At 36.2% G+C, this 24398-nt stretch overlaps 1 protein-coding gene across 5 annotated transcripts in view; it reads right to left on the minus strand.

Moving 5' to 3' along the window:
- Positions 1 to 24398, minus strand: part of KIAA1328 (KIAA1328 ortholog) — a 554082-nt gene that overhangs the window by 159799 nt on the left and 369885 nt on the right. For 3 of the 5 annotated variants that reach the window (XR_012471964.1, XM_074203823.1, XM_074203821.1), the window contains exon 8: positions 19813 to 19920. The exons of 1 other annotated variant lie outside the window; for it this stretch is intronic. Coding sequence is in view for 3 of the 4 variants with exons in the window: in XM_074203823.1 (XP_074059924.1) it covers positions 19813 to 19920 (108 nt within the window). In the remaining variant the exon portion in view is untranslated. Of the gene's footprint in view, positions 1 to 82; positions 16050 to 19812; positions 19921 to 24398 lie in introns of those variants that run through there. One more of the 5 variants, XM_074203824.1, reaches the window with a different exon arrangement.

The raw sequence follows: 24398 nt of genomic DNA on the forward strand, positions 1-24398 counted from the left end.
AAGATTCAGGTGTTTCTCCTCTGCTCCCTTCTTCCCCTCTATTACCATAGGTTTTTTGTACCTCTTAGTGTAATGAAGTTTACCCCATTCAATCCCCTCCCTCCTCCAGTCTCTTTCCTATCCCCCTTTTTAAGGAGGTAGTGTTTTTTAGATCATTCTATCTAAGTCATAGAAAATTCTGAGTGCCTGTCCCTTCTAGTTCAGTATATTCTATCAAATAAAGTCAAAATTCCTGAGAGTTATTAGAGTCTTTCTCCCAAGTGGGGTTAAAGCCAGTTACATCCCATTAGATAGCAGTCTCATGGATAGGTCATGAATGTCCATCATTTCTGGCTAGGTGTATTCTCTCTGTTAGAGTTACTTACAATTCTCAAGATTTATGAGAATCTTTTTTCCCCCATGCTGGGATATAGCCAGTTTCAACTTACTGGATTGCATTTTTTTTTCTTTTACAGCCCCCCCCCCCCTTTTTTACCTTTTCATGTGTCTCTTGAACCTCCTGTTTGATATCTAAATTTTCTGTTTAGCTCTGGTCTTTTCATCAGAAATTTTTGGAATTCTTCCATTTCATTAAATGTCCATCTTTTTCCCTGGAAGAGAAGGCTCAGCTTTGCAGGAAAGTAGATTCTTGGCTGCATTCCAAGCTCCCTTGCTCTTCAAAATATCTCATTCCAGGCCGTACGATCCCTTAATGTTGATGCAGCCAGGTCCTGCGTGATCCTTACTGTGGCTCCTTGATATTTAAATTGTTTCTTTCTGGCTGCTTGTAGGATTTTCTCTTTTATCTGATAGTTCTGGAGTTTGGCCACAACATTCCTTGGTGTTTTCATTTTAGGATCTTTTTCTGGTGGGGACTGATATACTCTTTCAATAACTACTTTGCCCTCTGATTCCATGATATCAGGGCAGTTTTCCATCACTACATCCTGCAATATTAAGTCCAGGCTTTTTTTCTCTTCAGTGTTTTCAGGAAGCCCTATAATTTTCAGGTTGCCCCTTCTCGATTTATTCTCGAGGTCAGTGGTTTTGTTGATGAGGTATTTTACATTTGCTTCTATTTTTTCTATTTTTTGATTTTGTTTAACTGACTCTTGCTGTTTCATGGAGTCATTAGTTTCTGTGGACTCCATTCTTTTTTGGGGGGAGGAATTTTCTTCATTAATCTTTTGCAACTCCTTCTCCAGTTGGTCAATTCTACTTTTGAAAGAGCTTTCCATTTGACCAATTGAGGTTTTGAGAGAATTAATTTCTTTTTGCATTTGCTCATTTGAGGATCTGAGAGAATTATTCTCATTTTGTATTGGTCCAATTAATGATCTGAGAGATTATTCTCCTTTTATATTTGTCCAATGGTACTTTCTAAGGTTTTGTTTTCTTGTTGCAAGGTATTAAGTGTCTCTCCCAAATTTTTAAGTTCCTTCCTTATTTCTCCAAGGAAGTCTTTCTGTGCCGGAAACCAGATTGTATTCTCCTCAGAGGTTCCTGGTCTCTCTGAGTTAGGGTCTTTCCCTTCCAGGAATTTTTCTATGGATCCACCTTTCTGTTGACCCTTCTTCATTTTGCTAAGACCTTGAGTTGGGGGGGGGGGGCTGGTTCACCAGGGCTTGGGATCACTAAAGGCTTTACTCACTGAGTGCAGTTTCTCTGGCTGGCCAGCAGGAGGTGTTGGTTGCTTTCTCTGGAGTGTCTGTGACCTTGACTGAGGCCTTCTCCCTTTGCTTGAAGGGAGGAGTTGAAGCTGTTGAATTCTTTTGCCTGCAATCAGTGGTGCTCTTTACCCTGGCCTGAGGTAATTCCTCAGCTGGGCTGGTTCTTCTGCTCACACACCTGGGCCTGAGGCAGAAGTAGTTTGCATTTGTTTGTTTGGGAGGAGGTCTGAGTTGTAATGGGACCAGAGGAGCCCAGGATGGTGTCCACAGCTCTCCTGCACCAGAACTCTCCCCCTAGCCCCATCCCCAAGCTCCAGGGGGACAGCACCAACACCAGCGCCTTTACTCCCCCTCCAACCCAAGCCCCTGTCGTCCAGCCCCACCGCTGATCCAGCAGGTCCAGCTCTTGAGCCCTCAGACGCCTGGTTCCAATTCAGCTGTTAATCTGGCTGATCCAGGGCTGATCCTCCCTCTGAGCCCAGACTCACCTGCCCGGCCAAAGCTGCTGCCAGAGACAAATCCTGATGGAGATGTTCTTTCTCCTGGCTTTTATTTCTGGGTTTTGTGGGTCAGATTTCTTTTAAGAGGTTTGTTTCATGTGATAGATGGGGAAAGATTAGGGGACTTTAGAACTGTGCTTGTCTTCTCTCTGCCATCTTGCCAGAAGTCCACAATGTTGTTTTTAATGAGTACAATGTCCTTTCACTCAGCATCAGTTCCTATAATTCTTCCCACACTTCTCTGGAGACTGACCATTCATGCCTCCCTGTCAGCACTCCATAACAATCATAAACAATAATTTGTTCAACCATTCCCCAACTGATGGGCATCCCCTCAATTTCCAATTCTTTACCACTATTAAAAAGAGTTGCTATGAATATTTTTGAACATGTGGGACTTTTTCATTTTTTATGATTTCTTCTTGATATGGGCCTAGTACTGGCATTGCTGGATCAAAGGGTATGGGGGGCAAGTTTTACCTTTCTGAAATTAATGAGGCAGTTTGAACAAGAAAAATTTTTAAAGGAATTATCCAGAACCTCAAAAAGGCTTTTACATTTACCCATTTAGAGAATTTACTTTTGTTTTGTCAGATACAAGGCACAAAAATGATATATATTCTCTTCCTCCTGTCCCACCACCCCCAACACATGCACATACCTGACCAGGAATTCCAGCTTTTCACTGTAGAGAAAAGCTAGCAGTAAGAAGCTATCAAAGCCACACTCTGTTGTCTTCCTCGTTTCTTTGATCCAAATACAGCAAAGGACCTCACTGTTGTGCTCTTATTACTACATGAGTCAGAAAAACCAAGCTAGCAAAATTAGGCTTATAGTCAATGAACCTTTTGTAAAAAGTGAGGGCCCAACAGCATGGTACAAGACCCCTTATGTTTTCATGCACTCAAAATGTCTCAAAAGTATATACACACCAACTCCTCCACAGGAGCCTATGAACAGGCTCACAGCTGTTGATAGCAGGCAGTTTTGAGCAAATGAATAGCAATTTTGAAATCCATCTTTTGCCAGTGGGTCACATTCAAAGAACCACCATCCACTGAAGATAAATAAGAATGTAAGAGAAAGAGCTGAGCAAGAAAAATGAAAAATATCATTTTAGAGGGACTAAAAGAAAACATTCAAATGGATCCATAATTAGAGCAGCCAGTTTTGACAAATGCAGCTTTATGGATTTCCAGCAGCCTGTACAGACCATACACTAGAACCCACTTAACTCAGTTTGCCCAAAACTATATACCACTACTTGAATGTAGACAGAGTGAAAGGCTTTAATTACCTGATGTAACCACTTTAAGGAAAATAGATCATGCCATTTTAAATGCTAATATTTGCAATTAGCCCACTGATTGTCCTTTACATTCGTTTTCCAACTAGAAGAGGTTTGCTAGTATCAGTGTTTTCATCCAGTTGCTAAACATTTCAAAATTGACAGATTCTACATGTGAAACTTGGCAGTGGGCTGAAAATAGTAAAAAAAACTGTCAAGTCACACTGCTATGCAAGCAGGTTGTTTTTAACCATTCCCCAAATGATAGGCATCTCCTCTATTTCCAATTCTTTCATTCAAAACTTCACTTTTACTGTTACACATGTGGAGGTGGGGTTTACTAACTCTGAAATATATAATATCCATTTGCTCATAAAAGACAATAACATGATAATGAAATGTGGCAGTTCATTCACTGGGATGTGAAATTTTCTCTCATACTGTCTTTTAAAATTTTACTTTAAGGCAATGGGGATAAGTGACTTGCCCAAGGTCATATAGCTAGGCAAGTATTAAGTGTCTGAGGCTGGATTTGAACTTGGGTACTCCTGACTCCAGGGCGGGTGCTTTATTCACTGTGCCACCTAGCTGCTCTTCATACTGTTTTAAGACTCATTGCCCTCAAAACATGAGTCAGAAACAATGCCTCAAAAGGTTGCTTAAGAACAATATCCTATTCTCTTTTGTTTTATTTTACTTTGTATCTACTGCCTCTCCTAGAATTTTTCAGGCATTTAATCAAGTATTTGTTTTGATAATGATGCTGGGAGACTATGTTTATTGCATAGAGACAGCATAATGTAGCTGGAAAAGTCCTACACCTGGAGTCAGAAAACCTGAGCTTGTGTCCTGGTACCACCATCTCTAAATTCTGACACCTTGAACAAACTATCCTATCTGGATTTCAGTTTCTTTCCTTACCTGTAAAATGAGGTAGGTAGAATAAATGATCTCTAAATCTATGATCTGTAATCCATGTAACTCTTAATGACTATGGTCCCATGACTACTTCCATGTTCTAACAATTTGTTTTGTGTTCTAAGATTCTTTTTACCTCTGACATAGACTCTAATGAAGAGACTGAATTAGATCATGGCTAATGTATCTTGTAGCTCAAAATTCATCCCTCTAATTTGATCTTTGCAACAACCCAATGAGGCTGTTAAATGTAAAGTATAAGCATCAGTATTCCTATTTAACTGATAAGGGATTTCTTAAGTGGAGAAGCAGTATATACAAGGAGGTCACAGAAAATTAGTAGAACAACTAGGGACACTGGAGAGGGACTTCTTTAGTTAAGTATAAACTATTCTATCCAAGGTTACCCTATGAAGTTCCTTCCAATTCTAAGATACTGTGATCCTATGAAATTAATGCTAAACTTGGTCATTATTATTGGAACATGATAATAATAATCAATGTAGTCATCTGGCACTAGAATCTATAGATTATTATTCTTTGTAGAATGGAGTTTGATTTAAGTTGAGCATGACCTGGACTTCATCTATGAGATTTATCTAATGAAATATCAAAAATATATTAGTGTAATGTTATTTTTAAGGTTATCTCTTCCCATAGGCATTATTATATACATTGAGGTTTATTTATACCTCTCAAGTAATTTACCATGTGTTACTTTGTATCATGGATATTTCTGTGGTTGTGGAGGTGAGGTGCCTACACAAAATTGTAAACTCCATGAAGTTAGGCAGTACTAAACTTTTTATTTCATCTAGCTCCTAGGACAGTGTTCTTCAAAGAACAAGAGTTTAAAAGGTTTATTGAATTGGATTTAAGACAAGACTCTAACGACAGCATTATAGTGTGGTGAAGAGCAAGGAGAAAGAAAGAAGTGCCTTTGTGCTTTTTCATCGTACATCATTTTTGATCCTCAAAAAAATCCTGCGAAGAAGGTGCTGTTGTCTCCCCATTTTACAGTTGAGGAAACTGAGGCAAAGAAACATTACATGACTTGTTCAGGGTCAGACTCTATGTTCTGAGGGTGGATTTGAAATCACATCTACATGATTTACTGTACCACCCAGCTGGTAAAGTAAGACTTAACAAGTAAACAGATTCTTTAAATAGACTGATAAGTCTAGAGTAATGACTACTTATTTTGAAGATCAATCTTATACCTCAGATAATATCCCTAAATTCTTTATGGAAGGAGTAACAATGAAGGATTACTATTTAGCTTAAAAATAAACCAAAACAGACCAGAATCTCTATTATAAGCTTTTCTCTGAGATACTACTCCTTTTGGCTTGGCAAGAATGAAAAGTAGACTGCTAGCTTTAACTATGTTCCTAATACTGAACAGAACAAGCAAGAGTTTCTTTAGGTTCTGGGGGAAAATATCCTAAATATCCACCTGGTATTTAAAAAATCTTAGCTAAATGCTTATTGTGTTGTGCTTGCAAAGGCGAAAGAAAAGATCACATGACCAACCTTGGAAAGGACAGGAACTGAGGACCATACATGGATCTCTCCAGCTGATCGAAGTCCTTAGGGGACACATATAACTAAAAACTGTGGTTGTGTACTATGTTTCATCTTTCATTCTCAAAGAAGATCATGACATCAGTAAGGTGATACCAGGATGAGCACATAAATTGGATTTGAGTGAAGGGGTACTGTGCTAAGTCACCTCACTTTCTCTACCAGAGTCATCTGGGTCCAATAGCCAGATATAAATCAGAATGATTGGAGATGGCCCTGGATACAAGGCAATCAAGATTAAGTAACTAGACCAAGATCACATAGCTAGTAAGAGTCAAGTGCCTGAGGCTGGATTCGAGCTCCCATCCTCCTGATCTCGAAGACCAGTGCTCTATCTACATTGTGCCACCTAGCTGTTGTACCACTGTGAGTGCTCACTGTGTGAACAGCGAGAACAATCTCACAGTTACTCAGAGCATTGATATAGAGGTGAGAAAGTTTGATCCTACAAAACTCCAGGATTCAACTCATCAAGATCAAGAGAGATTGTCAGGTCATGCAGATTTCATGAAAGATGCTTGGGTCAAGCTGCTGAAAGTAGACCAGCATGAAGTAGGGATTATAAAATTCAAGTTTAGGGCTATATACCAAACACTTGTATCATTCTGAAGGCATCACAACTATTACATAATAGTGTTAAAATGCTGAGAAAAACACATTGGCAATAGATAATGTCTTCAAAAAACTTGGAAAAGGTTTTCTAAAGGGGATGTTTTTTTAGGGGTGGACAGCTAAGTGGTCCAGTGGATAAAGTGCAGGGCTTTCAGTCAGAAAGATTCATCTTCTTGAGATCCAATCTAGCTTATATACTTATAAGCTGTGTGATCCTGGACAAATCATTTCATCCTCCTTGCCTCAATTCCTCATTTTTTAAATGACCTAGAAAAGGCAAACCACTTTAGTATCTCTGCCAAGAAAATTCCAAATGGGGTCAGAGAAGACTGAAAAACAACTCAAAAACAACAACACAACAACAATTTCAACAAGTCAGGAGAGCTTGCCAAGCACAAGTCTAGAAGTTGGAAGACATTTTTGAAAGGTACTCACAAAATACTTGGCAGGTCTTCAGATTCAACTAAAGAAATTTCTAAATTGAAGAAAGGAAAATGATTCAAACCCAGTACTAAATTAGCTCAAAATACTGTAAATGTACATTGCATCTTCATAAAAATGAAAGATTATACTTTCTCTAAAATTAGAGCAACTAAAGGAAAGTTAACCTGAACAATAACTTTAGCTAAACTTCAAGTCACATGCATCTTAACATAATGAACTGAAGAAGATGAAAAGGCCATTCATAATGGAATTCATTGAATTAGGAATGCCATGCTCAGCTACCTTATAACATATAATTAATGATCCCATAAACACACAGCAGTATGAACTCCCCCTGCTGCCCAAAGAACCACTATTTCTCGTAGTAGAGTAAGAGAGCAATTCTTCCACAAATCCTGCCCTGCAGGGAGCTGCCAGGCCTGCCCCAACTCTTCTCTGTGGATGCCATTTGTTTCCTCCATAATATACTGTCACTCGGACCATTACTTGCTTGGTCTATGGTTCTTGGTAATCATGGTTGGCCCTGCTGGAAGGCTATTTCCCCCTCAACAGTGATGTCTTAATACCTCACACCTTCCTAGAGATTATTCATAATCCCCTTTAAAACCCTTCTTTTATATTTCTTTGTTGTGTTAACGAATATCAACTGTCTGAAGATCCAACTTGTTTCATTTCATACTCAGTCACCTGGTACAATAAAGAAAGTTCTCTTTCCATCAAACAGTCTGATCCTTAGGAAGCCCCAGAGCTCAGATTCAAGGTTAAAGGATTAAGGCTTGAAGGCACTGAGTTCCAAAGGAGAGTACACCAAATAGCAAATGCAACACAGAAATCAATCCTTTTCACTGCAGGAACAGTGTGAAAAACAAATCAGTTGAGCTCAATCTAAAATTTTCTCTGTGGGACTCTCACAAATTAGCACTGTAATGGATGTAATGGCCAGTTCTCTAGAGACAGGCACCCACTCACAGGAAACCACCATACTCACAGCTATAGTTTGCTTTTAAGCATTTTCTGAAAAAAAGAACAGGATTAGAAATAGACATCTCTTTCTTCTTCACTTCCAAGAGATTATAATTATACTATCACCCTTCCGATATAGGTATATCTCATGTATGCCTCTCCATATAAAAGAATTCTTTATCTTTTCAAAATGAGAGAGAGAAAAAGGGGAAAATGTGACTTGAAGTAGCAAGAGGTGAAGAAGTTTAACTTTTGAAATTTTATTCACAAGTTTCTCTAATTTCTTAATTAACTTTTCATCTGATCAGGTAGTAAAAAAAAAATGGTCCTAAACAAAACCTTCCAAAACATCTGACTTTTTCTTCCCCTTCATAGAACTTTAGTAGACTTGAAAATAACAGAAAAATTGATTTAAACAGCTACCACCCTCAATCCTGCCCCCCCTTACAGGTCCTTCGAAGCATACTTAACAGTCATAGCCTACATGGCAATATTACAAAGAACCTTTTCTATAAAATGTTTTCTCTATTGTCATTCATCATGCTCCAGTTAATGAGAAATCTCTCCTTTTTTTGAGAGGAATACACAATTAAAATGAGGAGTATACTATACACAAGTATGGTTCATTTAAACTTTTAAAAGAAAATGAGATTGGTAGTGCCTTATACAATTTCAGAAAAGAAAATGGAAGACATAGATTTTATCACTAACCCTTGGGCTTCAGTATCCAAAGAAAGAACTTAAGTGATAAATATATTGTTATTATAAATTCTAATTTTGGGGGTCATGCCTAAAACATTAGGTAACAACAATGGGAAATTTCTAATCATTGAAGAAGAGGATGGAGCACTGGGCCTAGAGTTAGAAAGACCTGTATTCAAAACTGGTCTCAGACACTTACGCACATAATTTATTAGTTATATGACTCTAGTAAAGTCATTTAATCTTGGTTTGCCTCAGTTTCCTCAACAGAAAAATAGGGATAACAAAAGCAGGATTATTGTGAAGGTCAAAAGAGATGACATTTATAAAAGTGTCTACACAGAGGTGGTGAGATGGTGCAATGGATAGAGTGCCAAGTCTGGAGTCAGGAAGACTGATGTTACTGAATTAATGGCTTCAGACTCTAAGATGCTGTGCAACCCCAGGCAAGTCACTTATCCCTAGTCTCAGTTTCTCAGGTGTAAAATGAGTTAGAGAAGGAACAGTATCTTTATCAAGAAAATTCCCAAAATGGGGTCATGAGGAATTGGATATGACTGAATAACAATAAACTCAGGGACTGGCAATAAATGCTCATCTTCTTCCCTTTATTCTTGGAACTTATCTTTTAGTATTCTGACCATATACAAAACCTGCTAGCTAGTTCCTTATTCAGGATGTTCTGCGACATGCTAATTCTTCCTCTGACATGAACTAATACAATTGAGAGTATAACAAAAGTTTCCTCCTTTTTTTTTTTTTTTAAGGTTTTTGCAAGGTAAACGGGGTTAAGTGGCTTGCCCAAGGCCACAAAGCTAGGCAAATACTAAGTGTCTGGGACCGGATTTGAACCCAGGTACTCCTGACCCCAGGTCCAGTGCTTTATCCACTACGCCACCTAGCCGCCCCAAGTTTCCTCCTTCTAATTTCTCCCAAATAAATTTAAATTTCATAATGATCTCAGTTAAAAATAAATCTGAGAATAAGGTTATCAAAACAAACTGACTCAAGTAGTAATGAGCTTCTAGATTCACCAACTCCATAATATTGTTGGCACAGAAGTTACTTTTACTGAGTATTTAAAATAAGTTTATGTCATCAGCTTAACTGAAAGTTTTATACCCAGAATGAGAACCACTATTAATCTTTCCACTTATAAACAGCAAATGAAGCAAAATGTCTTTAAAATTTATTTGGTCTTTTTTATTTTTTAATCAAGGATACTGTCAACATTTTATAGGAAAGCACTCTCTTTTCTTATAGTGTTTTCCTCATTAAATCTATAGTGTTGATATGAGACTTCCTTTTGATATGGGATATCCAGCCAATTCAGCATCCACATTCCCTGTAGATTAACTGCCACTTGACTGACTAAATCATTACTTAATAAACTTCTGACTTGGACACACGAAAAAGAAAAATGTCTGTGGCTAAAAAGCATGAAGAAAGGACGTCATTCATGGAGAAATGGTACACTTTGAAACTAACCCTTTAAGAAAATGCTATCCTCAGTTCCCTCCTCAATAAACTTTAGGGACTCCCTATCACCTCCAAACTTAATATAAAGCCTGCCATACTACCTTTCCAGAATTACATTTTATTACTCCCTACCTCCTACCCATGTAACAAGTACTCTTTCACCAAGAAACTGTTCTCTTTGCTCTTTGCTGATCTTGGAAAAACACCATCTAAAACACCTCCTAAATGAGAATTGTTTTTAGCTATCCTCTATACTTGGAATATCCCTCATCGTTGCCTTCTGGTTTTCCTGGCTTCCTTCAAATCGCAGTTAAAATCTCACCTTTGTAGTAAGTATTTCCCAATCCCCCCCTAATTTTTCTACCTTCCTTCCAATTGTTTCTGTATAATAGTTTTGTTTGTAGCATAGCATATTTTTACATAGTAGCATGTTGACTCCATTACATTATGAACTAGAGAACAAAAACTGCTTTCTTGGGCTTAAGACAGAGTCTGATACATAGCAGGTGCTTAATGTTTCCTGAGTGACTGTGAGGGCTTTTTTATTTTCTTATATTCATGTTTCAGTATTTTCCCCTTGGTTTTTGCAAAATAATGGGGTTAAGTGACTTGCTCAAGGTCACACAGCTAAGGAAGTATTAAGTGTCTGAGGCTGAATTTGAACTCAGGTCTTCCTGATTCCAGGGCCAGTATTCTATTTTATTAACATCACCTAGCTGCCCCTAAAATTTTTTAAAATCAACAAAACATATATGTTATGTGCATAAGATAGGCTCATTAGTACATTCTCCAGGTTCTACTTCTTTGGGATAAAACTGTATTACCTGAAATGACTAATTTCAGTTAGAAAGGATTTGCTATCAAAGAGGAAGAGTTGAACCCTGGCAAGGAAGGCCAGTCTACTGGGTGTTCATAGTTTCATCAACTCTCACTATTGTATAAGATATTTTGCTTTCATTAGAGTACAAGTTCCATTTTTAGTTGTTCTATTGATGACAGCTCACTTACTAGAGAGTGCTTCCTATGCCTCCAGGATCAAACAATTTCTTCTATTGACTTTTCAGAACCAGGGACCTTCCTATCTTTCTAGTCTCTTACACTTTCCATCCCTTCATGCACTGTTCCTGCACTCAGCATTTCATTTCCTAATTGAGGAGTTTTCACTGCCTCCCATGCCAGAAACTCTCTCCTTCCTTGTCTTTCTCTTAGCTTCCCTGGCTTAAAGACTCCCTTCAAATCACAGCTAAAATTCTACCTTTTACAGGAAGCCTTTTCTAGTCCCTTCCATCTCAGACTCCCGTATATATCTTGTATTTACATCGTGTTTGCTTATTGATTCTATTAGAGGGATTGTTCCTTGAGAGAAGGAATTTTGGGGGACATTTGTTTATGACCTTTATTTTTGTTTTATTTTGTTTTTTTTTACCTTGTACTCAGTCTAGTGCTTGGCCCAGAGCAGGACCTTAATAGATATTAGTTGATGGGCTCAGGTTTTTTTGGAGTCATGCTTATAATAATTTGGGTACTCTTCCCACCAATGGACATCATGCTGCCTTTAATGTTTATTGCATGTGTGCTGGTAAGATCCCATGGAAGGTTTTTTTTTAACCCTACCAGTCCATAAGCAAGGGTTTCAAGCAGTAATTTCTAAGAAGAAACATGGAGAGGGGTAGGTTGTACTCTTTTCTTAATTGTAATTATGTCATAAAAGATAGAAAATGCCCTTTTATATCCAGCCCTTAAGAATTTGTTTCTATTGTCAAAAAGATATCTCTTCTCTAAATCAGGAGCTTCTCCTCCACTCTATCAAAAGCAAAGCTATAATCCATGTCTGGAAGGCTTCAATTCAATTTTATGATCTCACTGAAGGTTTCTAAAGAACTATACAGATTGCGAAGGAGACAAAGTTGATTCAAAATGGTATTAATTAGACAAGATATAAAGGAAATTTTGAAAGAAACAGAGGGGAAATGCTTAGAAAAATTAGTAAAGGGCAACCCCCCCAACTCATGGTTCCTCCAGTCTGTCAAGATTGCTATATCAGAGTAAAAGAGGAAAAAAATGCAATAATACTTGATGTTCCTCACTTCTGTAGGAAATGGAGTAGTAAAAGAAACTGTACGTGGATTAAGAAAAGTAGAAATGTCAACCATATTACAAAGCCTACAAGTCATGTAAATGGGGAGGTATACAGGACTGATCAAATTTTGTACCTAATGTTTTATAAGTGATTTTGAAATATTTTGAAGCCTTTTTAAAGGCTTAAAATTGGACAGACTATCAGGGATAAATCAGAGAAAACAACTTATAATTTGTGTAAAAAGGGTCATTGGTTAGCTAGAAAAAAAAGAATAAAAGGAGGATTGATGCCCTAACAGAGCTGCCTTTGGCTTTTTAAGTCACTACCTCATTTCAAACAACAATTACCTTCCAATAGTTTGGCCCAGCTGTGCCCTTCTATTTGCTCCTGTTTGTCATTAAGTGCTTGTGTAGTATTTGTTCTCATTCTATAGCATTTATGAAGGAAGCCAGTGATGCAAGCTCCCTAGCCTGTGATTCTTCCCACAGATAATAGAGAATAAATTGCAATTAGATTTTGGTAATTGTATATAATTAACTCAAAATGAGCTGTTAATTATAAAAAAATATGTTTTCAGTTCCTGATTATATCATTTATTTTAGTTCCAAATTTTTAATGCCTCACTTGAGTAAGTTTAATATTTTAAATACACTGAGTATTTTTTAATACTAAGATAATTTAAATTTCCAGATAAACAAAATTCAGTTTAAAATTAAGTTTCATCTTGGGAGTTCCTCTGGCAAACTCAAACAGCTTGGAAGGTAAAAAGAGGGTCATTTCCACAACAATTCTTGTTTATGTTTTCCAAAACCACCAGCAACTTGATATTTTAAACAATTTTCTATTTAAACAATTCCACCAAGTTTTTTTTTTAATAAAAGAGCCAGTCTGTTTAGGGCTGTATAGTATTCCCCTTTGTCCCATTTCAGGCTCTTTCTGGAATATCTAAGATAACACCATTTCCAAGCCAACTGTATAAAGGAAACAAATGAACTTATCTCCTTTTCTTTTCTAAGGTTAGGTTAAATTACTTAAGCAATCTAAAGTGAATAACTTTAGTGAAAAGACAGAAAACAGGTAACACACTTCCCATGCCAGGCTTTGGAAGTAGCTGACAGATTGCCTTGAAATGTTATGATACAGATTAACTTTGAAAAACCATTATGGTCGTTTAAGGGCATATTAAAACAACTATAACAACAACAACTACCCTGCATCTTAATCTGTTGGAAGTTTGAAAACTTATATATAAGACACACACACACACACACACACACACACACACACACACACATTCACACACATATTTATCATTTTACCTTACTTCTAAGATCATTATTTCAGTCGGGGTAAAAAATATTCAACAGATACACCTAAATCATTTTGGGCAATTTCATGTGTTGCAGATTTGTCTGGTATTGTCCTAGGTTTAACTTGTTATCTGGCTCAGATAAAGAAAGGGTCATCAAGTCTTGAGAGGTAAGAAAAGAAAAGAAAGCAATTCTATTATCTGTAGCATAGCAGCTAAAAAATGGTCAATCTGACAGAGGTGACAATGTCAATTTGAAAGAACAAGAGGAGAATAGAAAGAACAAAGATCTACTGTCTTAAGGGTGTCACTGTCTCATGGCATATTGCTCATACACATCACTTTTTGCCAGTGTCAAATAAAAGTAGTAGCACCTTTGGGCAACAGGTATATCCACTGAGGCTTGTCTCCAATGTTGCTATGACCAGTATTTTATGTTCTAATTGAAACCCATCTTTTTTTCATTGATGGAAAAAAGAGGATAAGCAGTATAAAATGGACTCTTACTGTGTACTAATTGTATTACTTATTTACTTTATCAAATACTGTATCACTTTTCCCCTTCCTTGTTCCATAAAACTATAATAAAATACCAACAGCATCCTCTTAAGTTTAAGACCATATCAGTTGTGTAATATCAACTGAAGTTCAAAAGAAATGAATGATTATCTTTCCCCAAAACAATTTTAAATGAAGCCTCTAAACAGGCCCTAAAGCAATAGGGTGAAACTCAAGATATCATGGAGAAACTTCAGGAAAAAAATCTGTCTCACGTGGGTATAAGGGGAATAAGTACAGCCAGTGTAGGCAAAAGAGCTGGAAAGCCAGTGGGAGGCTCTTATTCACAGCATAGTTCAGGTCTGGGCTCAGCAAGTCAGTGGTGCAGCAGACCAGTGGTGAAGGTCCCAACCCCAGATTAGAAGACAAATTTCAAGCCCTGAGAATGCTGGTGCAACAGGCTGGACTGGATTGGACTATCCTAATGCAGGGAATAAACCATTAACACCTGAAATACAATGATAAGCCAGGCCCCTGGCTCCAGTACAAAAGGCTTGGGACTGTGTTGCCTTTGCCCCAGGAGCAGAACTCAACTATCACAACTAGCCAAAAAAACCAAAGAAGAGAAGAAGAAGAAAAATGGAGAAAAACAAATGAGAATTATTCAAGAGAATTATGAAAAATTGACTGAAGAAAACAGTAACTTTAAAAGTAAAATTGGTCAAATGGAAAAAGAAATCAACTCCTCAAAAAGAAATCAACTCCTCAACCAATTAGAAAAGGTAACACAAAAACTAATTGAAGAAAACAAAATCCTAAAAATCAGAATTTGAGAAATAGATATTAATGAATTTTTGAGACTCCAAGATTCCATCAAACAAAACCAAATAATAGAAGAAAATGTAAAGTACCTCTTAGAAAAAATGACGGACTTGGAAAATCAATCCAGGAAAGATCATTTACAAATTATTGGTCCACCTGAAAGCCACAATCAGAAAAATAACCTGGAAAATATCATGCAGGAAATTATCATGGAAAACTGCTCTAATATACTAGAAAAAGAAGATAAAATAGTCCTGTAAAGAATCCATTGACTCCTCCCCAACACATGGAAAAGATCCCCAAATAAAAATGCCAAAGAATATTGTAGTCAAATTTCAGAATTCTCAGCTAAAGGAAAAAATACTACAAGTAGTCAAAAAGAAGCAATTCAAATACTAGGGAACCACAATCAGGATGGCATAGGACTTATCAACTTCAACATTAAAGATCAGAGAGAGTCTAGAATATGATCCTTCAAAGGGCAAAGGAGCTCGAATTACAACCAAGAATGAAGTACTCTACAAAATTCAGCATATTTGTTCAGGGGAAAAGATGGCTTTTCAATGAAATAAAGGACTTTTGAACTCACCTGATAAAAAATCAAAACTAATCAGAAAATTTGATCTTCAAATGGAAAGAAAAAAAAATTTTAATCAAAAAGACTAAGAAAACAATGTTAGTCAATAAGACTACATGAAGATAATTTATATAACTCTTAAGAACTGTATTTCTCCTAGAACAGTTGAAAGAAATGTATTTAGACAGAGGGTTTGGGTATAAATTGATTGATCATGATGTAGTGATTGAAATTCTATTGGGACAGTTGGAGGGAGGATACTTGAACAGAGTGTGGGTATAAATTAATCATGATGGTGATAATACTTATGGCTCTTGAGAATTATACTTCTAACAGGACAGTTGAAAGGAGGATACTTTGATAGAGGGTGGGGGGGTAGTACAAGACAGGTAAAAAACAAGAAAGACATGAAAAAAAGGATTATATTAGGAGAAGAAAGTGGAGGCCTTAGAGGACAATTAGTACCATAAGAAGCAGTACAAAGGACCATTTATAGTAGAGGGAAAGAAGAAAGAATACAAACAATGAGTAAATCTTACTTTCAACAAAGTTGACTCAAAGATGCTGTTTCACTTTCATCATCTTTTTTCCTCCCTTTGTGCCAATTCTTCTTTTACACTATGCCTAATGTGGAAATGTCAAAAATGAGTGTTCAGGTACAATCACTATCAAGATTGTTCACTGACAAGGGGAAAGGGAAAGAAAGGAGGGTGGTAGGAAAATGTGGAACTCAAAAGCTAGTAAAAGGATGAATACTGAAAACTATCTTTACCTTTAACTGGAAAAAAGAAACTATGGAAAGACTTAACATGAACTGATGCAAAGTGAAAGGAGTAGAACCAAGAGAACATTGTACACAAGGAACAGTAATATTGTAAAATGATCTGCTGTGAATAACTTAGCTATTCTCAGCTACACAATGATCTAAGAAAATTCTAAAGGACTTATGATGAAAGGTGCTATCCATTTCCAGAGAAAGAAAGCAGAATGCAGGTAATTTTCTTTACTTTATTTTCTGGGGAGTTCTTGTCTGTTTTCTTTCACAGCAAGATTTTAGCTTTCTCAATGGGAAGAAGGAAAGGAGAGAAGGACAATTTGGAATTCAAAATTTGAAAAAAATGCTAAAATTTTTTTACACATAATTTAGCAAAACAATATTATAGAACTAAAAAAAGATAAAAAAGAAATCAATGATTAATATGCTCAGGAGTACCTGAGTTCAAATCTGGTCTCAGACACATATTCCCTCAATCCTAATTCCTCATACCAAAAATGACTAATCTTTAAACATGTCAAACATAAATGTACATGTCCAATATTCACTTGACTGTTTACTGCTGAGGGGAAGGGAGAGTAGAAGAAAATCATATAACTTAAAAATAAGCATATGCATATGGATGAAAGTTGAAAAAGTTTCATAACATATCATTTAAAAAAAGAAAATAAAAGTGTATTTGGGATAAAAGGCAAATAAGTTTGTAAAACAAAATTGTAAAAGATATTGATTTATAAGGTTAACCTTAAAGAAACCTTTTTGTTGTTTTGTTTTATATAAAGGGAATAAGATGTTAGCATGGTAACCATATGTTTAATCTAGGTTAATAATTTTATTTTCAATTTTGAAGTAGTCAAGCTTCCATAAAAAAAGTATGAGGGTCTCTGAAGATTAACTGAGCAATTTAATATTATGTAATCCCTAGTAAGGTAACTTATTGATAGTAAGATGTTGAGAAATATGATTTTTGATTATCTGTTGTGAAAATATAAGCTATTTGGATTTACTATTATAGTATTGAAGCCTGAAATTAATAACTGATTATTTTTATAAGGATAATGAGGGGAAATATCAAAATCATGACCCCTTCTGGGATTCCTGAATTACTAAACAATGGATTATACAATAACAGAAAAATTGTTTTGCAAAATCTAATCATTCATGTGCTAATAGACTTGAATAACTTGGTTGTTCTTACTACTGTTTTATGACACTGGAATTAATAACACATATTGAAAATTTAGAGTCACTTAAGATGTTCTAATGATTTAAATAATTCTGAAAGCAATGATATGTATCTATTTTAAATATGGTTAATAACTAAAGTTCATTATAAAGAGTTGCTTTTATAAAAAATTATTCTAAGTGTGAATTAGGATTATTTCTTACATCCCAAGTTTTGCTTATTATATTTCACAATACTGTCCTTATGAGCAGCGATTGAATCAGTTATAATTTTTCTTTGGACTACTTTGCTAATATCAATCCTAATAATAGTATGGCACATTCTGATTCCTTTACTACATAACCTACACAAATCTCCAATTATAAGTAATTGCTATTTCACAATATACTGATAATTGATCTGTGTGACAACAGTATATCAATGAAGCCACTAACCCTAAGGAACTAAGAAGTAGAAGGGGCCTTTGAAAAAAACAAGCCGAGCCTCAACTGGGATAGGATTCTTTTAAAGGAATCCCTTACCTGGCAGACCTGGGACCTGACTTATTGAAAAGGATTGTGGTTATGACCTTTGCCTGTAACATCTAATACATTATAGTAAATTGACATAATCATGCCAGGTGCTCAATAATTAAGTATAAGAGAGAGTCATTGGAACACTATCTTCTAAATCAGCAAATATTTAGTCTTGGTTTGTTTGTTTGTTTGTTTTTTTTGAACATGGGATATGATTCTTTATCACAACAAGTTCCCTTAAAGAAAAGAAATATCAGGGGCAGCTAGGCGGCATAGTGCATAGAGCACTGGCCTTGGAGTCAGGAGTACCTGAGTTCAAATCTGGTCTCAGACACTAAATAACTGCCTAGACGTGTGGCCTTGGGCAAGCCACTTAGCCCCACTGCCTTGCAAAAACTAAAAAAAAAATAGCATGACTATTTATTTCAAGATAATACCACATTGATCTATTTTTTAACTACTTTAAAGGAGAGATTCATTATTCAGAGATTTTGCTCATTCTAAACATGGCCAAAGTTAAAATAGAAAATTTTATTGCAAATTATTTATTGGACATGTGCAGTTTTAAAGTGATTATCCAATTTCTTTGTTTCTACCATTCTTGAGCTTTAGGTTACAACTCATTGTGGCAAACATTAATGAATCTGTTGTATTGGAATCCATGTTCTTATGAAAAGTATCCTGATACTGGCTTAGGATCATAAAGTATAACTCTTGTTCTTTATAGAGCTCCTAATTATTTTCCTCTCCTTATTGGGCCTCTGTTAAATGGCCTTCTCTGGTTTTGTTTGCTCAAACGTTTTTCTGAAGTTTGTTTCTCCAGGTGACCAGCTGTACCTTCATTAGTGGCCTCTACAAGATACCAGTTAACCAGCCATAGCTAGTCCTGACAACCACCATCTTGTGGACTTTGTCTCAATTGAGTTCCCACTGTAATGCATTCTCCTCCAAATGGACCCTGAAAGGATGGAAAGGGTGAGCACCCATTTGGCTTTAAAGAAATCTGGGTCCCAATAATTTGAGGAGAGAATACGATGCATGGATTATGGACATAGGAGATGTAAAATTTTGTAATTAATTAATCAATCGATCAATTAATTAATTAACACTGTCAAATTGTGTCTAAGTGGGGAATATGTAGAAGGAGAAATATAGAATATATGTCTTGAAAGGAAAGGCTGAGCCTGTGATGCAAATTGGTTCCTATTGTTCCATAGTTAAATGTAAATTCACAACTTCACCTCATTTCCACCCCACAATTTTCACCCTCCCAGTTTACAAGCCTTTTATCTGATTTCAGTGACATAGAGGGGGAGAGATTACCCCCTTTGCCATATTCTCCTGATGCTTCTATGCCCAAGGAGTGAGCAATACTGTAAGTCTGGCCTGAACTCCCCTCATGGTGTACAGATTCACTTGAGTGTCAGCCCAGTCAGTTTTCCTGGTTGACTCTCTCCCTCTGTCTGTGTCCCTCTCTCTCTGTCTCTCTCTCTCTCTCTCTCTGTCTGTCTCTCTCTCTCTCTCTCTCTCTCTCTCTCTCTCTCTCTCTCTCAAACTTCCCTAACCTTTTGTTATTGTTCCCTATCCTCAAGGTGTTTGCTGTTCGTTCCTCTAGGAGAAGAAAAAGTTTTAAACTTGGGAGGCTTGTGAAAATAAATTCCAAACTTTCAACTCCAGGGCTATATGAAAATTCCTTCACTTGTGAGAACTTTTCAATCTTAATTGGTGACACCAATCCTCTGGCAACAAGTTAGTTTAAAAATAAATCAATGCCAATTTATAATTTACTCAGTGAAAAAAAAATATGTAAACAAATAAAAACAATGATTTGGGGGGAAAGCAAGAAAAAAAGTAGTTGATCAATGGGATAAATGAAGTGAAGGAAGCATTTCTTTATCCTCCTTGGATTACCTTAGTCCTGTGCCAATTCCATTCACTGAAAAGTTTAGCTCTTGGATTTTTCTGTGTGCTTCATCAATGGCCATAGCTCTTAAATTAAATGCAGTCTGGTTTTTTAACCTAGAAAGATGTATATAGTGAGTTCCTAAACTTGTGGACAGTGAGGGGTTGGAAACCCTTAGAAAGTTATATTCTGATCTTATTACTTGTTGGCTACTTGAATTCGACTCTGCCTATGAGGAATCATTCAAATTTTGGAATCCAAGGGTGGGAATAAAACAAAAATTTATTTAAAAAGGTTACAACAGGAAGGGATAGGATAAGGATAGGAATAGGGATAGGGATAGGGAGGGAGGGAGGGAGGGAGAGAGAGAGAGAGAGAGAGAGAGAGAGAGAGAGAGAGAGGAGAACAACAGCCAAGCAGCATTTGGCTGGGCTTTGGTTAAAGAAGACTGTGGCCCTGACTAAGCTGAAGTCTAACCCAGGTTTTTATGTCTTGCCTCTCATCCAGAGGGCAAAAGGCAAGCTCCCTTTCTCTTACTGGACCAGGAATTAGGAAGAGGGTAAAGCCTAAGGAGATCAGGATACAAATTTTACATTAAACAATGAATCAATAGTACATCAAGAATGGGGATCTCCACCCAATTTGAGCAGCCTTTAAGATTACAAATTGTATCTGTTACAATCGTAATTTTCTACTTCTAGTCAATTTACATTTCAAGAGCAGGTGGTAATAAGTTTACATCTCCACCCAATTTCTACATTCACAATTCTCTTCATCTTTCCCCTGCATCAATCTGGATTATGAGAAATTAATCTCTATCAAGTCAGATACAAAATATACAACAAATTCACATATATACACATGTAGACAATGTTGGTCTTTATGTCCAAGAAAGGGGCATGAGGGAACAAGTTTAAACTGGATAATCTCACAGGACATACAGTCTGGTTTCTAGACACTCAGGTCTTCACAGACACAGAGTATTGTGGCTTAGGCTAGCAAGAAATTTGAAAAAGAATATCAGAAGTCCCTTAGAAGGGAAAAATGAGATAACAATGATTAATATTTAACATTTACTACTTGTAGGTACTTTTAATACCTAAATAGATAAGAAAAAATAATATTATTTCATTTAATCCTCACAATAATCCTGTGAAATTAAATAATTTACTTTTTTGACAAATAAGGAAACTGAATTGAAAGTTCAGTTAGTAAATATTTTTTGGCCATTCTTAGCTTCATTTCTTTACAGTTAGTAAATATTCAATTAGAAAATATCTCAGAATATGAAGTCTGATCTATTAATATGATGTTGTTGTATGTCCTTCCTTCTCAAAGAGACATGACATGCAAATGAATTGGATTTAAGGCTCTGCAAAGTCACCCACCAGCCTTACCTTCTCCTCCAAAGTCATCTGGGACTAATGACTAGATATGGATGAGGATGCCTGGAGATGATCCTGGATGCAGTGTGAGAACTTGGTTTTTTTAAGTAAAAGTGTTTAACAGATCTCAGTTTGTTGGAATGAACAGTTCTTTCAATGATTAAGGATAGGTAAGAAAGAAATGAAGCTAAGAATGGTCAAAAAAAAAATCAACCTGGGAGGGGCAGACCCTGAGTTTCTGGAACAAAGAAACAATTGCTATTTACATTCACTAGGAATCAATAAAGGTCTAAACAAAGACCAAGTAAGGCTTGTTCTGGGATTTCAGCATACAAAATTTACATTCCTTTGGGTTCAGGAATCTGCTAATTGTCATTAAAAGGCAGTTGAATAAGTTAAGTCAAAATGATAAAAACTGAGTATCTTGACAAACTGGTAAAGACTTAATCAGGAACAAGCAGTTGCTGATCCCTCCGGGTATCATTCACCAAACATACAATTGTCCTCTGTTCAGATCTTGACAGGCAATGCCAGGAGGATGTAACTACTAATCCCATCTTCTCCTTCACAAAGACAAAGTCCAGCCAGAGTTTTTACTCCATACATGTTCTATAGCTTAATGATTCAGTTATTTTTTCACTTTGCTTCATAAAAGGAAGGAACACTCTATTGAACTTTTACTCAGTTTACCCTTACCTCAAATTCTAATTCTTTACCCATGTTTCCTGTTTACTGGTCAGTCTCTAACAATAATGATAATGTACTCTATCCAACTGTGTCAACTACTATTTGAACAATACCTAGTGAGACTATGCTCAAAAAGAAGCATGTGATAATAGGAACCTAAGGTCCTCTTGAGATATCTGTGATGGCTCCCTCTAGTTTGGGCACTCTTTATCTTCTATTCATGCCTCATATTTTTACCAAAAGATTTGTCTATAAGAACAACATAATCCAGTTGTATTGGGAAGCAGATGGACTGTTCTCACTACCCTGTGGCCTTAGGAAAAACACTTAAATTCTCTGAGTCTTCCTCATCTATGAAATAAAGAGACTGGATTAAATGACTTCTAAAGTCTCTTCTAACTCTAAGGATAACCATTATTATAATGATAATAATAATCTTATCTCTAGCATATAAGGACTTCACAAATATTTCATTTGATTCTTACAGCAATACAGGGAAGGCAGATGCTCTTATTATATCCATTTACAATTTAAGAAACTAAGACAAATAGCTAAGTGCCTTGTCCAGGGTCTTCCTGACATCAGACTTAACTCTCTATCCACTGAACTACCTACCTGCCTCTAAGGAAGGCTTTTTATCAAAAGGGCAGTGGGATTTTTATAATGACCTGAATAGAGTAGACTATGCTTTATTTCTATCAGTGACAAGTAATAGCTATAAGTATCCTGAGACAGGGGAGAGGCTGAAATGGATCAAAGAATATCTCTACTTTGCAGTTACTGGGTAGACTGAAGTGTTTTTTGAAAAGAATGAAAGAAGTACTCTAAAGATAATCAAAAAAGAAAAATAGAAAAGTAGGAATCCTGTGTTAGGAGGCTGGAAGGAAGAAGAATGTGACCAAGAAAAAGAAAGAAGGGTTTTTAGTAAAGTTCTATAGCACATATGAGACTTCTCATAGGGGATGTAGCTGGAAGAATCAGTCTCTCTTATGTTCAAAGAAATGACAAATACTCTAGGTTTCAACAGAAAAAAATTGTTGAGATGATGATAAAATGATAAGAGTAAGAAAAGACTACTTACAGTGGTTTCTTGGTAAGGAGTATCAAGGAAGTGATTTTTTGATCTGGCACAAATAGGGCAGTGACTATCTTCCTTTGGCTCGAATTTGATTTAACAGAAAAACCTGTTAAATCTAAAGACTATTATGACTTCTAGTGATTAATATAGAGACCAATGGCACTGCTAGAAGCAACTTAAAACATTAAGGAATGATGAAAATACCAGACAAGAAACTGAATACCACAGATGGTGTTTTCATCACTGAGGCCCAATTGAAGACTGAGGCTTCAGAAGAAAAAATTTGGTAAGTAACCAACTGATTAAGAAAACAATGTCTGGGAAAAGTATTTAGACATTTAGTTTATAGTTTAAAATTTAGGAATGAGAGACCCTTAGTCAGGAATAGAGTATAATGAGAAATGATAAATACAGATTTAATCTAGTACCACATGGAAATATCAGACCTAAACAAATCAATTATAAAATAATTGATTTTCAATTTTCAATTTACAATGTATAGTTTTCAAAAGAGCTGATTATTTTATTATTAATGCAAACTTATTAAAGTCCTTCCTTTTTAGACAGGTAAATCAGGAAAAGGAAGATGATATTGATGCAGAAAATTATGAATGTAGAAAAGTTATAATCAAACAAATTCTATAATCTTTTAATGCTGTTAAATCTGAGAATCTTGTTAAGGGGTAAAAGGATCTTTCCTTTTGAGATGTAAATTGACTCCTATTGTTTCATTATTTAGTGTAAAATTTGAATCCTGTCTCCTCATTCTCAACTCCCAGTCTTCAAGCTTCTATATCTGGTTTCGGTCACATAAAGGGGGAGGGATTTTCCCTTTTGACCTCAGTGCCCAGAAAGGGGGCAAGGCTATAAAACCTGAGCTGGACTTCTGCTCCAGCTGATTCTCTCTCTCTCTCTCTCTCTCTGACCCAATCAGCTCTCTCTGGCTGTCTTTATACCTGCCTTTCTTATCTCCCTCTCCCAGGCTCAGTTTACCAAGCAACCATGCCAAGCCTTTTGTTATTCACCCTGTCCTAAAGTGCTTGTTGACCCTACCAGAGGAAAAGTTTTTTAAGCCAGTTTACTTTGCTATATTTTATAATCAAATGCCAAGCAGTTTTAAAATATCAGAGTATGTCACTTAATGTCCCTTGTTTCTCAGTTATCCCAAATTTCTATCCTTATCTGGTTACCCCAAATCCCAGCAGCAATATTATTTATATAGGTTTTAGCAAAGCCTTTGTCAAAGTTATCATATTATTCTCATGGAAAAGACTGGCAAAACATGGGCTAGAGAATAATACAATTGAGAAGAATTTGAATTTCCTAAATGGGCATCCAAAGAGTAGTTATTAATAAATAGTTCAATGTTAGCTTGGAAGGGGTTCTTTAGAAGTGTGCCCAAGGGAGTTTTGATTTGCCTCAAACTAATTAATATTTTTATTAA

The sequence above is a fragment of the Macrotis lagotis genome, chromosome X (assembly GCF_037893015.1).
Source record: "Macrotis lagotis isolate mMagLag1 chromosome X, bilby.v1.9.chrom.fasta, whole genome shotgun sequence".
Classification (NCBI taxonomy): domain Eukaryota; kingdom Metazoa; phylum Chordata; class Mammalia; order Peramelemorphia; family Peramelidae; genus Macrotis; species Macrotis lagotis.